This window comes from Ascidiella aspersa, chromosome 7, assembly GCF_963924565.1.
Source record: "Ascidiella aspersa chromosome 7, kaAscAspe10.2, whole genome shotgun sequence".
NCBI classification, from domain to species: domain Eukaryota; kingdom Metazoa; phylum Chordata; class Ascidiacea; order Phlebobranchia; family Ascidiidae; genus Ascidiella; species Ascidiella aspersa.
In genome coordinates this window covers 13,707,831-13,723,502 of record NC_139453.1, presented here as the reverse complement: position 1 = coordinate 13,723,502, position 15,672 = coordinate 13,707,831, and the positions used below count along the sequence as shown (strand labels likewise).

General features: G+C 37.5%; 1 protein-coding gene across 1 annotated transcript; it reads right to left on the bottom strand.

Moving 5' to 3' along the window:
- Positions 1-2,876: 2,876 nt before the first annotated feature.
- LOC146137947 (chymotrypsinogen B-like) lies at positions 2,877-14,941 on the bottom strand. Its single transcript, XM_083393547.1, has 11 exons — positions 14,793-14,941; positions 11,452-11,648; positions 10,746-10,854; positions 10,506-10,661; positions 9,777-9,865; positions 9,121-9,233; positions 8,724-8,814; positions 6,881-6,999; positions 6,561-6,661; positions 5,513-5,649; positions 2,877-4,183 (listed from the first exon to the last, which is right to left on the bottom strand). The coding sequence occupies exons 1-11, from the start codon at positions 14,863-14,865 to the stop codon at positions 3,980-3,982; spliced, it is 1,389 nt and encodes a 462-aa protein (XP_083249673.1). The 5' UTR covers positions 14,866-14,941; the 3' UTR covers positions 2,877-3,979.
- Between the last annotated feature and the right edge of the window lie 731 nt (positions 14,942-15,672).

Below are 15,672 nucleotides of genomic sequence, written 5' to 3'. Positions count from 1 at the left end.
AGCGACTTACATGTTTATCTCGGCATGCTTTTTATGACTACACCTGTTTTGATAAGTGATTTCATTATTTCGCTTCTATATGAACTCCTTATTAGCAGTATATAGGCATTTGATCAGAGCTTTGTTTATTATATTGAAAATGAATAAAGAATTATGCGAAACATTTTAAATATGCACCTCATATTTCATCATGGGCATCGATATTCATTCTATACGTCTAACGTTGTTAAAAAATTTTGATTGCCATACGACATACGTAAACATGGGCATTTGTCGTTACAACAGTCGGAGAGAAATTGTAGGTGACCAGGCTTTGGTAGCTTTATAACATTGTCCTCAACCATGGATTTTGATCAAACGTTTTTATGGCTTTATAAAACACTAAAAATCGTTTATAAACTGCGAAAATTTCCTTGCTTTTCTACAATAACCTGTGTCAACTTGAAGTGTTATCTCTAATTTGCGATAGCGTCGACATATAGTGTCGTTTTTTTAGTTTTCATTTCTTGTTGCTGAACCTATCTGAAGTGGCTATTCAGGATTTTGACCCTAATTAAACTAGAAAAGCACCCTGGTTTAAGTGTTGATGTTGGGCCTACGAACATCTGCTCTTGTACGGTAGAAAACAATCCGCTGTTGCTATCTAACAATTGATGTTAGATGCACAATAGTGCGACACCATAATCTAAGGCTAATCGATTTTTGTCTAAGGCAGCTATACTACCGCAGACCTAAACCGCTTGATTTCCCGGAATAGCGCGACCGCTTTAGGCAGTTTAAAGTACAATAGAAGGGCGGCCGAAACTGCGAGCAGCTAAGCGAAGAAATAGTTTTGCGCACCACCCGTACAGGTATGCTAGCGAATTGCACAAGGTACGCGCATACCCCGTTTTTCGAGTTAAAACACACCAGTCCCTTTTTCCTCTTTACGGCCGCGGGGTTTACCCAAAGTCACGCGCTCGCGTCTCGCCAAACAAATCCTTTGGGGAAAACAAAGTCAAACACCAAAATTCGTTGCCGTTAGGCAGACATAACCCTGGCATTCAAACTCTCGTACCGTTATAAAACCTTATAGTGCAAGACGCTTGCTGTGTTTTGTGATAGCATAGAGTTCAGCTATACCACCAGAAACCATGCTAATTGATAAAACATGTTTTATTCATTGTTGTGTACGCGACTATTGTATGTATATCATATACTTTGATAGCGTTACAATGCAAAACATTTAAAATTTTCTTTCAATGTTATATAGTAATAGAACTTTCTACTCTTGTATCTAACTATAAAAAACATCTATTATTTCATTACGACACACAAGAGAATAATAAAGGTAGCAAATTATTTTACCACACGAGCCGATATATTATTGTATTAATTAATTGCGATGTTGCTCGGGGTCAACAAGTCAATTTTAATTATTAATTATTGCGAGGTCAGCTATAGTCTGTCGGATTTAATTCTTATTAACTCTGTCTATAGTGGGGCAGATGTTGCTGAAACGTCTGTTATATGTCTTCGTTGACAACGGAAAATCAACAGTAATCGGATCGATTGTAAGAATCATTAATGCCTTTGCATATTTGCGAGCTCGAACAAAGTTAAATATGAACCACGCTGAATTAACTTATTGTACAAGCAATCGTCAGTACCGTATTGTTGTCGCAAAAGGGTATGACTCAGTTAAAATATCACTAAAACTCATTTAAAATATCATCGATGGCGAATGGTTTTAAAGTAAACTAACTAAACTTACATGCACGCCGCAAACCCACCATACGCATATTCGTGCACAATATGGTGAACAATTTCAGAGACTAAGTATCTGCAATGCCACACTTCAAGGCTTTACAAGGCAAGGAGGGCACAAATAATTTCGTGTTTTTTGTATTTAATGAGTTGTGCGTAACCGTACACTGCCATCAACACCTGCTATCCATCGCTAACGAATTTTCAATATCGATTTGCCTTATCGTCATCATTTGTATTCGCTAATTTAGTGTTACCCTGCGCTATGCCAATGGTCTTCCTTTTCGGTCTTTCACAACAAAACGGCACTTTGGCGAGCTTTAGGAAACAGAAGGTTCCTTGAAATAACAAACCGGCATTCCAAGGGCTGACAGACAGTTTTATCCGATTGACTTGAGTGACTGCAGATCTACAGATTCCTATTCTACCGCATTGCATTTGGACCTGACACGAGCCCAACTCATTGTTACATAAGTCACATACAGCTGCCACAAATTGGCTGTTGCCTTTTATGCATTCGAAATTCAATGAAAGTTTCATGACGACCGGATACAAAACGCGCCTATTACATAGACACAGTATGCAACCACTTATGGCACGAAAACACCAGGCCTCTGTCCAACCGAACTCCCGCTTGTTCACGACTCCATCAGCCAAGCCACACGACTGATAACTGTGCGATGATGACGTTCGACCAGGGGGCTTTATCCCAGCGTTAGACAAACATTAACTATGCCAATACCTGCCTGACCTGCTCGCTCGGTTTCCGTAAATGCACCAAAACAAATCCAATCGCGACCCCGTGGGTGGCCCGACACTCAAGTTCCGGTAACTTACAAAACAGTCTGGTTAGGATTTGTCGTAAGTTTATTGGCGGCCGCACCACTTCGTCGATACAAAAAAAGCGGTGGAATATTTACACTTATACTCGCACGCACACGGTAGCAGCAGTATTTCAGTTATAAGACTGGCAACTATAGTTCTGCCCGGAATTGTTTTGAAATTCGTGGTATTGAGGGGCGAGGTTAAATTAAAGTAATAAGAACGGAACAATGACCAAGAAAAAAAAGAAAGACTGTAGGTTGTAACTGGCGAACGTACATGTGGACTACATTTGATTGTCCGCGGTTGAAAATACTCCCAGGTATAAAACAGCGAATAAAATTATCCGGGATGGACTATAATATAAATAAATTGATCGAGGTGTACTGAAATGTATTTGACAACAAAACTCCAGTTAAAAAAATTAAAATTCACCAAAACGAGTTTCACAAAAAGCTTGAAGAAAGGCAATAAATAACACTGTGTACAATTAATATAAGTAAACTAAAATACAAGGTTTAATTCTCGTCGCGTAATCCCCAGAAAAGTGTACAAGTGACACCCTTCTTACGGACGCCTACAGAGTGGTATAAGTCCTTCCATCGGTCGTTAGACACAGAAAAATGCTATTTTCCTACAATGGTGTGGGCTTAACAGGGCGCGTCATCTATTTACACAAAATAAAACATGGTCGCCTTGGACACCAAGTTCGTCAGTGAAACAAACCAATTTTCCATCACTTGAATGTTGCGGACCTGTGTGAAACAATGCGTATATATATATATACAGCTGCAGAAACACATGGCAATAGCATTGTATTACATATTTGCAGTAAAAAACGTGAAACAGTTAAAGAAATTGGCATATTAATATTGCTTTGTTACTGTTGTGCTTTCTAATCATACCACAAAGAGAGAGAAAGTTTTGTTTGGCAATTTATTGCATTTAGATTCCATTCCCTGCTGTTTTAAAAGTATTTATTTGTTTTTAATGCAGTTGCTTCAGTCTTATGGACGACGATGTAGTTAGTTATAAACCAAATAAAACAAGGTTCGGCATGCATTAGGTATTACTAGTTTTGAACAAATGTAAACACTATGCAACGAGCAAAACTTGAAGAGTAACGGCGAAGAGTTTTCTCGACACGACCTTTGCCCAAGAAAACAAAACGCAACGAAGCAATATTTACAGTGGCACAAGTGGAAAAATTCCCCAAAAGTCAAAGTCAGGTTTACACGAGGCGGAAAAACAAATGGTATATAAAACTTGGCGGCAGTAATCAAAGAATAACAGCGTTTGATTCGTGTAGAAAAACAACTTAGACAGTACAGTTCCATCTGGCGGAAGATAAAAGTATAAAAAAATCCATCCATTTTTTGTCAAAATCCTTTTCTTTGCCGGCCTGATTCCGTTAAAAGTTTACGCCCGTCTCCTGGCGTATCCAGGGCATGAAGTCGATGACTTTGGTGTATATTCCAGGCCTGTCTTTCTTCGCACAGCTTTCGCCCCAACTTGTGACCCCCCAAAGCGTGAAGTGGGTACCCGCCCCTGCACCCGTGTGCTTGCAGGCTAGCGGACCACCACTGTCGCCTTGGCAGGAATCGATCCCAACACCCTGGACAAATTGCAAATTGGAAAGCGTAAACGCAAGCATTAAAAAACAGCCGTGTTTTTTTAATTTCGCTTTGTTCTTCTCTGTTATTCATCACTATCTTGTTTTTCTCTAAGGTGTTATTCCCTCCCCATTTTATAAAACACCAAGTTGCTGCAAAATATATTTTTTTGTCTGTATAGCTTAATTCCAAAGTGATTTTATTAAACAGCTGGGCAAACGAGGTTTTTTAAATGCATGGACTTATATTTTTTGTCGCAGTTACAAAGTAGATGCAAAATAAAGTATTTCGTAGGATAAATAGTTTTCTTTAAGGTTTTCTAAAACACGGGTGGTACAAGACCAATTTTATATAAATGTGTTTACAATTTTGAAATAAAAAAGTTACACGGTTGCGCAATCCTGAAGCTTTTTGCAAAATTTCCGTTAATGTAAAGGTCGTTTAATTAAATAGGAATGCGTTGCACAATAGTTACAACCGCACAACATACTAAAATATATTTTAATACCGATTCATCCAGCACCATGTTACAAGTTTCTCGTATAAATCTTCAACTGTTTCGGTGTAAGTATTTAAAGATTTTTTTTGTAATTAAGCAGAGGGTCAAGGTCGAATGTCACTAAGCACGCGTAATATCTTGATATTGTACTTTAATGTTCGATAATATCGGATCATAACTGATTACATTTACTCGTGGTAATATCGGTTCTAAGACGATACTAGAGTGGTTGCCGAGCCGTTACCCAAACATATTTGTGTATTCACTCCTCGATTGCGATCCAGCGCAACGTTATACCTTCCAAACGATTAAATCAGAAAATGAAGTTAATAAACCGTCGAAAGTAACTTCGATTTTTAACACCAAATAAATTTTGGCACAATAACCTAAAAGTATGGACATCTTTACCCTAAGTTAAATTGCTTTTTGCGTGCGTTTATAATCAATTTCAAAACCGCTTAAATTAGGCACTAAGTATAGTACTTACGGCACACCAGGGGCAAACGTAGAATACAAACAAACAAGTAACTTAGTCTTAAGAAAACTGAAGTTATCGTTAGATGTAACGTACAAATATGCAGCTAAATCTTAGTTTTATGACTTTGGCGAATTGGATTGACCTGAGGGAAAAAGGACCATGGGCTGGGCAAACAAGAATAAGTTGTTACTGGTACGGCGTTCGTTAAAAAAATATTTAGCGGAACTCCGTTCCGGCAGCAATTGTTTTACAGGCCGTTGCGGCTGACTACCACTGCTGTACACTGATAAAGACTTTAGTTAATTGATCCAATTATTTAACTAAATGATAGTCGGCCTTTCTTTATGCACTTACCGCCGCGCACACCGTTTTGTTGACCACCTTCGGTCGGGGATCGGAGGTCCTGTCCAAACCGTAGTTTGTCGCGCATTTTGCGTGATCCTTAATGGTGACCTTGGCCTTTTGCAAAATGTACGGGAATTGCGAGGGACCTTGAACATAAATACACGGTCAAAAATTTGTTTTTTCTCAATTGGAGCATTAATAATGTCTTCAAAGTATTTTCTTCAATTTAATATTATAAAAATTTATCCCATTCAACGCTACAAATATCCTGATGTCCAACAGCATCAAACATTGAAAGGGGTTAATTCAGACTGATACGACACTATTATATTAATTGACTTCTATAAAAGTTAGTTAAATTTAGAGATTCACTTAACGAAGTATGGAAGAATACATAGTTTTTGGGTACACCATGCACGGATCTAAAATTTAGCTTGATAATGAATTGCAAAGCCAAAAACGTTTGAAGTTTTAACAAATTAACTGAACATTAACAAGCTTGTATAGAAACGTCCTAATCAAGATGGTGTCCATCTATACTCTACCTTTTTGGCTTTGCAATTCATTTTCAAGCTACACAGTTTATATTAGCGAAGTATGAATCCTCTTTTCCTTTTCACTTTGAGACCCATTGGTATACGAGTGAAGGACACGTCCACACATATGTCTTTAATAACAACTGTGATCTAGGCCTTTGCCTTATGACCAACGATTGTAGCTTCCGTGTCATTATAGTCTACCAAAAGCTATGGCTCACCGAATCTGTCGATTAATGATGTAAGCAAGGCAGGCTTGAAAAACAATTAGCCTGCAGTAAGGTTCGAACTCACGACCTACGGTCCTCCGGTCATACTCGTATGATCAGAGTTCGTGGTATGACCGGAGGTCGTAAGTTCGAACCTCACAGCAGGCTAGTTGTTTTTCTTACCTACCTTGCTTGCATCATTGATGGAAAGATTCGGTAAGTCAGCGATCGCTTTTCGATGTATCCTTGGTACGAAGAGCGGCCTAATATCTAATTTTTGGACTATGATTTTCAATAAATGCTAATACTTACTGTCGGTCCAGTTCAGAGCGCCCCATCCCGAAATAGAGCATTCCACTCCAGCCTTGTAGCTTTCGTCAGGCATTGGTAAACAAATCGGTCGAACCAAGTCACTGTAAGAAGAGTAAAAAAAACGTTTATACCAAAATATTGTTCAGGGTTTGGGGTGTAGATTAGTTCCTTAAAAAGCATGTTTAAAAGCATTAAACGTTAACAACTCATTTGTGCTTTGTAAATGACTTTGTAAAGAAACGTTTGTTTCTATGTTTACCAGATGAACGACAGATAGATGTATTTTCTTTTGAAATGAAAACTAAATCAAGTCGAATTACCTGAACTGCATGTAGCTGGTGCCATCCGGGCCCCACACTTTAGCAAGCGCTATATCGTTACGCGGAGTCGGTGATGCGCTGTATTGCTGGTTTACGATGATCTGTGCTATTCTGAGGTCCTGGAAAACAGCAAAACGGTCAACTCGATGAAAATGGGAGTCGTTACCACGAAAACGGTGTGCATCACAAGGCGATCTTATAGATATACTTCCCCCCTTGCTTTTGTGCCACAAAAAAGGTTAATAGGCTACATTGGTGCGTTTTAATTACTGGGCATATAGTATAAAATACCAGCATCACATTTGTAGTTAAACTTGTTTTTTTGTAGATGGCTATTCGACAACACCAGTAAAAGTAATTCGAAGAGTAACCTTGATTATTCTGTGCGACATTTATTTTTGAATATTTATGTTAACATAGGCTACCCTAAAATGAAACGAAATAATATATATATATCTACATAATAAAAGAGAAAGTTTGTGAGGTGTGTGTGTGTGTGTGTGTGTGTGCGTGCGTGCGTGCGTGCGTGCGTGCGTGCGTGCGTGCGTGCGTGCGTGCGTGCGTGTGGCAAGATGTTCGCCCAGTCATTTTATAATATATTTGTGTTACATCACAATGGAAATGTTACGTCACACTCAATGCGATTTTTCAATGAGGATTTTTCTCACGTTTGACGCAGTTTAGCACCGGGATTGCGTATTTGCTTAAACATGACGCTATCAAGCAAGTCTAAGCAATTGGTGCTGCAACCTAAAGTTTTACGTTTGGGAGTTATTCTCACTTGACAAATGTCACGGGTTTTCGTTACTTAAAAGATGTATTGCATGCTTAGCCAAGTGTTGTGCGCTATAGTTAACCGACTTCACATCAAATGATTTGAAATTTCTATTTAGTGACACTCAGTTTAAACGATTAGGCATAAGGAAATTTGTTATGACATTTAAAAAAATATGTTTGCATTATTTATGTTATTTACGAAGATCTTACGAATAATCGGTAAATATTCTTTTTAACCTGGGCAACGCCAGGCATTTCGTCTAGTATAAATATATAAAACAAGCGCATTTTACAGATGTGGTAACCGGTCAAAGCTCAAGAAGTGGATGGTTTGGGCAACTTTGAATGTATAATATGAGATGAACTACTTGCTATTAACAGCAAAGTAAAATGAATACTTCAGTTACTGAACTATAATACTTTGAATTTGTATTAAAGATTTTTTGCATACTTTCGCTGCCAATAAACATTGAATTTTTATAATGAAATTACAGAGCATTCTAAACTGGAGATCGCGAACTGCGCACCATCTATTGCACGAAAACCGTGCCATCTAAAGAACTGTAATTTTTTTAATGTTAAAGTTTAAATATCAGACTCTTTAAAACAAAAACGTCTTTTACAATAGTTTAACATGTGTGTAGGACAGGTGTAGGTGTAAGCTAAATATGAGTCTAACTCATCAATCAAAATGGTATGGCAAATTTTTTATAGATTTGAGAGGTACACAAACTGAAAAGTTTAAAACGCCCTGGCCTCGTCTAAAAGGGCGTCTCTGTAATTGATAGTCTCTGTATACGTGATCTGTACTATATATTAAGAAGTGCATGTTTTCTGAAATATGTGCACATATAAAAACAAACTTGCCACCCATTTAAAAAAAGTACGCTTTAGTCCCGACCAAGTTAACATTTAAAACGATCGCCCGACTCTGCTGATTATTTTCCACAAAATCAAGCCTAACCATAATTTTGAAAAACTAGTAGAAAAACTTCTTGGTCCTAAATATATTTTGTGTTCGTTTTGAGTGCATGATATATACTGCATAATGCATATGCACTCTTACCTGTTGATCTTCAGCATACTCGTAGGCAGTATTGTCGTCACTGTTGTCGTAGTCGCCAACCCGGAAAACGTAGCTGTCTTTTCTTCCTTGACTGAAAAGCATGACGAAACTTTGATTGGCAACAGATTTACAAGCGAAAGTCATCACAAAATTCCATTGCCATAAGAAGTTTCAAAACGGATTACGAACTATAAACTTTTTTTTTTTAATTTCTGTCGAAAAAAATATTTTTCACTCAACGATTTGGGCGTCCATGTGTAAGGCGGTTAAACCCTGAGCGTCAAGTCTCCCCCCAAAAAATCCTGGATACTCCCTGAGTTATTAGTAGCGTGATTAGTTTTTGGTCTTATCATATGATAACCCTGTTTATACTACTACGTGTTCACTTTGCACTTACATTTGGGTCATACAATGAGCAGCCGTCAGTATCCAGGAGCGATGGATAATGGTTCCCCCGCACAGATGCTTAAACCGGGCCCAAACCCGCGTGGTCGTGCGCCGGAGTGCGGCCTGCAATGAGAAAAGGCACTTTCCTAAAATTGAGAAAAGGCACATTGCTTAAAACGTGCGTTCAACACGGTCAACCTTGCGACTGATAATGTACTTAGAGTTCAAGAAGGCGGTCTAGAATCCTACCACATGTTGCAGTTTACCGGGGGGGAGGGGGGCGTTATGTTCCTAACATTATTTGGGTTACGATGCAAGTTAGCGTTTAAATTGGGTGAATCAAGTATTATTATTGGATTTATTATTTATTTCCATATTTATTTCTTCCTTGCAATTTCAATTTTGACAACACGATTATGCAAGGTTTCAATTTACACTCGACAAACGGAAAACCAGTTGCGTTTGACGGATTATAGTTAAAGACGGTCAAATGTGGAAAAGGCGATACAACATTGCTGGGAAACTTTCGGTGCCATTTAGCAAAATCAACCAAAATTTTCCTTTCCTGGCAAATTCGTTGCAAAGAAAGTCCTCTAGTTACTACTAAATGCCGATATGAAGAACGCGCTACTATTCTTACGGACGCACAATTAGTGAATGGCATACCTGCCAAGGAAATTCTCCGGTCCTGGCGTTGCTGCCGCCCACAATTCGAACGGAAATGTCCGTCAAAGCCGGGCGAAGGCCGCACGTTGCTGTAACGAAATAAAAAAAAATAGTTTCAAGTTGTAATGTTTTTAATATTGTTTTTTTTATGATCTGTTTATGTTGAAACACCATGAATTGTCAATATATTTTCCCATGTTGAGAAAGAACCATCGTTAGATCTTACAAGTTTGTAATACTGTGTGCCTCATTTTGGCATAACTATAGCCGAAATAGGAATTGTGGTTTGCATAGTATACACATGATCTTGTTAAAACAGTTTCAAAGGAATCTTTATCAGGTACAACTATGTAAGTAAGGTTAAGCGACAGGATATTTTAGATTAATATATCTGGGCGTGTTTCTAAATATTTCTGCTTTCTTTGTAATACCAACATCACCTTAATTAATAGTGGGCTAACTTTCGTAATATTTTCTGTCACAATTGTTTTTTGTATGTTATGCAAAGAATACATTTGTAACAGGGATTATTCGAGTTCTCTGATCAACAAAAAGTTTAAAATGTTGACGGGTAAAAGACATTTGGAGTATAAATCTCCGAAGAAAAAACAAATTCAAGCAGAATTTTAAGTTTGGTTTATGTTGCTCGTATTAATTGGAAAGTATTCACTTAAAGTGTTTGGACGATAGATTTTAAAACTTTTACAGAACAAACATGGAAATTCTTACATCGTAGGTCTTGTTCCGTGTCGTGTGGAGAGACAAAGTATTCTGTGAAGTATCCGCTGTAGGCACGGATTAAATTGATTTCCTCGTGACCGACGTGGTCCTCAACTTCCATAAGTCTCTCCCCGTTAAGTTTGATGATGTACCCTTTCGGTTGAACTGTGTGGCAAAAGTTACAGGGTTGAGTAATAATAGCAAAACACGATTTTTTATTTTATCGCACGACTACCGCAACATTCATACCAACAACTGTGAGAACAAATTTTTTCCATGTGCCAATCATGTCGTTTCGAATTTCACCAAGTAGTGTGTCACGGTACTTGTTGTCGGCGCTTTTGTACATGGCCGACACCTATAAAGAAAAAAAACCGTTTAACCGTCAACTCAGTAGCTTTTAATTTGCTGTATCATGATTTATTCAATTCAATTCTTTAACCTATTATGTATTGTAAACGTAGTTCAGCAGCATGATCCGATTTTACAAAGGTTTTGAAAGGTTATTAAAAACGTAAGTAATCAAGCTTTTTTCAGCGCAAATTTTGAATTTGCTTTCCTTGGAAAATTGGAATTTTTCAATTGGGAGCAAATGCAATTTTGTTCATGTATAAAGTCTGAAAATTTAGTAACCAATCTGGGAAACGAGTGAAACAATTTTTTCTGATAACGTAGTAGCCTAAAGGTGGCATGTAACGCATAACTGTCAGAATCCAACATCCAAGAGCTTCATAAAACGTTACTTATATATGTCTTTAGAGAAAATACCACGACATTTTACAAAGGTGCAAAATGTGACGAAAGACAAAACGATTAAAACAGTACAAAAATACGTTCTACAAAACGCTTAACAGAATACACTTCTCTAAAAAACAGGATGTGCCTTGATATGGAACCTCAGTTTACGTTCACTGTATAAAATTCCTCAGAAAATTACGAGGTTTGCAGCACATACCGCATGTCGAAAGGGCTTGAACTTTAAAGTAAGCGGTTGGCAGCGGGACTCGGGTATAACTGAGCGAGGTAGGTCCCTGCTGCACGTTTTCGAACTGCTGAAGAAGCGAGTCATCATCGGACGTTTGCCGAACTGCCCTTGGAGCACGATAAAATCACCCGTCTCTATCGACCTGTTCAGTCTGAGAAAAATGTGGCCTGAAAAAGCGCAAGTAACTGTGGTTAATTTGAGCCTTGAAAGTTGAAACAAACATAAGCCCTTTAGAGTTTAGACCAGTGGTTGCCAACCCTTTTTAGTATGATGAACTTATTTCATGGCTAGACTGAAAGAAGTTGGTCTGTTAACGAAACAAGTTAAACTGCAAGATTTTGTTTGGGGGGCATGTAATAGTTCAAGAATGACGTCACAAATTTGCGTCATAACATGGAATTAAGCATAAACCCTTAGGAAAGTCCATATTGTCTGTAAAACTTGAGTTAAATATTAAACTGAATATAAGCTAAAGTTTGCGCGAAGCTCTAAAAATGGCACAATAGCTGTACAAATTAGACTTCTTCATAAGCATTTTAAAAATTTCACGCGCCAATATTAGCAATATATATATAGGCTACGGCTTAAATTTTTAATCTTTATATTTAAACCACAGAAAACAACGTTGAAATGTCCAATTAAATAGAATAAATAGGTAAAACTTTTTCGAAAAATGCTATTGTACAGGTATAGTTTGTTATAAAAAAACTCAAAACAGGTTTCAAGAACCAACAAAGCGAAATAAGATTGCTGTTTATAGGTAAGCAATTTTTATAGAAGAGAAAATAATCCAGTAATATGAAAATATTTCTAATAAATGACCTTTATCCCAAGTCCAAGTCAGGTCATCTGCTTAATAACTTAAATCCAGTCAAGTCGTTTTCAACAAATAGCAAGTCAAGTCACTTGCATCAAACAACAATAAATACCTAAAGATTCCAAACTCTTTGGTTTGCAAGGGGAGCATAAATGAACTAAACATAAGTCAGGAAAGCGTTTTACGTGTAAAACTTTTGAGGTAATCTTCTTGGCAAAATGTTTTTACTAAAGTCATTTGCAAAATTGCTTTAAGTCGACATGTTTTTTTCATGCTCTATCTTATACTATCAATAGTTTTTAAATTGCATTGAACTTTGATCTTGAGCCAACTAAACTATACGCACGTGGATAATTTATTTTTTATCATTTTCTGGTGATTTTAGGCATACAAATCTGACGAAACAAAATATTTCTGTGGACACCTGGGGCGACCCCGGGTGAAAACCACTGATCTAGACCTAAAGGACGTAATGTGCGCTACGTCTGAAGCGAGCAAGCCGATATATTTTTACCGCACTAAGATAATTTAAGATTTGTATTTAAGATATGCACTCATTGCACTGTTAAAACAAATCGTAAATTATCGTATTAAATATATCTTAATTTTTATCTGACAAAAATCGAAATAACGGCAACGGGTCTGTACAGAAAAAGTGAACGTTGCGTTTGAAATAAATCCGTATAATTTTTAAGTTTGTTGTGTTTTTTTTCAATTTAGATGTGTATAGTCAACATACTTTCCACACTACACTGTACCACACTGTTATAGTATATAAAGTTTGAGGTCGTGCCAAAAGCTAAACACGCGTGTCGGACAAGCGCTGCATTTCGAAACGCAGAACGCCAGCGACTCCTGTCCGAAGGGGTCGGGAACTTCCAGAGAAACGCCCTAAAGAAGCTCAGGGCGTTGCTCCCTTCACGCGCAGCAGGCGCTCGTACAGCAAGCTTGAAAAGGCGCGGGAAAAAACGTGCCCGGCGTCTCTAGGAGTTGTGACTTGAGCCGCCTAATGCTACCGGCCAGTCATGTCTTTTTCCTGACACGCACAAACCGGAGGCCCACATCGACTGGTTAAATTTCGTGACTTTTCTCTCTCGTTGACCGAGCGAAAAAAAGCCAGTGATGTTACCTCATCGAAGGCGTTACTCAGACCGAATCGTGCGGGATCGGTTAATCTTATTTCAAAACGGAACTTCGTGCAAACATCTGCGCAACCGGGCTCGAAATATTGGTCGTCTAATTTGTCGACGGTTTGGTATTTAAAGGGACTCTCACACGTCGTTTATCTTACATTTGCATATTGTTTCTTTTACTTTTTTGTCTAGCATATTATTGCTAAAACCCCAAACTAGTACTCGTGGTGTGATGTCATATCCCTACGGCATTACGTCACAGCGTGTCGTGGGAAAAAGCAAACGCTGTAAGCTTTGTGTTTCTTCTGCGCCTGTCATTTACATAATAATACCAAAAACATACCTAATCAAAAAAATCTGAGATGATATTTACGCCAATAAATTTTTTGCATGCTTCTGTATACTTCGTTGAGTTTAACACGATTGTAAAGCACTTAAATGAACTATCATGAAATAACTAAGAAAAAATACCTCGTTATAAAGCTATTAGAATGTTTATGGACTAGAGCAATCATACAGAAATAAAATACCATAAACGTCGGAACAAACCTATCCGGAATTAAAACAAAAAATACATAAACTAAAATTCGGAACAGAAAATACACTAGAAAATAATCTAAACTGCAATAAAACTTAAAAAGCCCATTTTCTAATTCCCCCACAACCCTTCCCTTCAAAATTATTTTCCCCGTAGCCCAAGTTTTACCCCACCCATTTCCTACCCCTAACACCAACAACGGGCTTCTTTATTCTGTAGATATAGTTTCTTTATAGCAGTGGTTTTCAAACGTTTACCTTGCGGGCCCTTTATGATTCTTAAAAATAAAAGAGGATCGCTTCAATGTTCGAAACAGTGAAGGTTGCAACTTGCAATTGCTCGGTATAGGCCTATAATAATTACTTTAACAAAAACATTGGTACTCGAAATATAACTATACTTTCAGGATTAGTTGTTATATTTTTTTTCATAAACTGTAATTAAATTTAAACATGAAATATATTCTCCCAGCTTATAAAACTTTTCAGCCAAATAAGAGAGGTTGCCCGGACCACTTCAAACCACCTCACAAATCCCAGTTTACGAACCACTTCTTTATATCGCGCATAGTTTGTGTTCGCGGTTGTATTTTATTCACTCAATTTAGGTTGTCTTGACATTTAAAAAATTGCTTCTGGAAGTGCAAAGGTTGACATAATTGTCTTGCCTATACGGTTAACTAAAATGGGATATATTTATACATAGTCGTGAATAGGTAAAAATCTAACTCGTTTATCGGAAAAGTCCCTAAGGTTAAGTTTGCCATTCGCGGTACGCAATGAATAGGACCTAATAAAAAAAAGTTCAAATAATTGCAACTTACGTTGATATTGTTCGATCGCATCCACAACAAGAAAATGCAAAGCCAAGAGGGAAAAAATCCAGAGCAGATGCATGTTTGCCTTTCACGTATAGTTTTTAAATGAATAAAATAAGGAATTGATTCACTTGCTGTAAAACAAACGTAGGAATTTAACCACTTTGCTCCGATTTAAAAAATTAACAGTGCACTATAAAAGTAGAGTGACACTTATAGACCTAAATCAATTGTTTCATAGGTCAAAAAAAGTTAAAAACGCAGTTTTATTTTTCAATTAAAGTAATCTGCTTTAAAAAAAATTAACCTGAGGGGCTGTTTTAAAAAAATTAACCCTCACCAAACGCACTTATTTTTATTAGTGCGACGATTTCAGTCTATACCTCAACCAAATGCTAGATCTCAAATAACGCTAATACGTTTTACTATAATATCACAAGTTAACTCAGCCACAGTTTAATATTATCCCTTTATGGCTCGGCGGATTTGATTAAATACCAGCCGATGCGCCATGTTGGGTCACGTGCGGAGGCAGAAAAACACAATTGCACTACATTACGTCAACTCTGTGTCGTTTGACGTATTCTTACTCCTTGGCAAATGAATACGTAACGTCTGGTTGCACGGAGTGTTTACGATCCTTCGCCGTTTTACGCAATTTTTTGACATTTTTCATTTTTCTAAACTGCACAGAGTTAATTTACAACCTACACTTCAATTAGATATTAAGCGTTTCTCATGCGTTTTGTTTAATATTTAAACACTCGCAAGTATATTTATATTTACTTTGCTGAAACACTTTCGTCTACAAGAAACCTCCCGCAGACAATGCAAATATGAGTTTTCACTTATTTTACATTTTAACCAATTTTTCTGCATGTTTGTT

Bases quoted from the DNA above. Each gene is read 5' to 3' on its own strand.
- LOC146137947 (XM_083393547.1), bottom strand. From the start codon at position 14,865: ATGCATCTGCTCTGGATTTTTTCCCTCTTGGCTTTGCATTTTCTTGTT. The intron at 10,855-11,451 runs GTATGTGCTGCA...TTTTCTTTATAG, and splicing joins TCAAGCCCTTTCGACATGCG to GTGTCGGCCATGTACAAAAG. The intron at 5,650-6,560 runs GTAAGTATTAGC...TTTATGTTCAAG, and splicing joins CGCTCTGAACTGGACCGACA to GTCCCTCGCAATTCCCGTAC.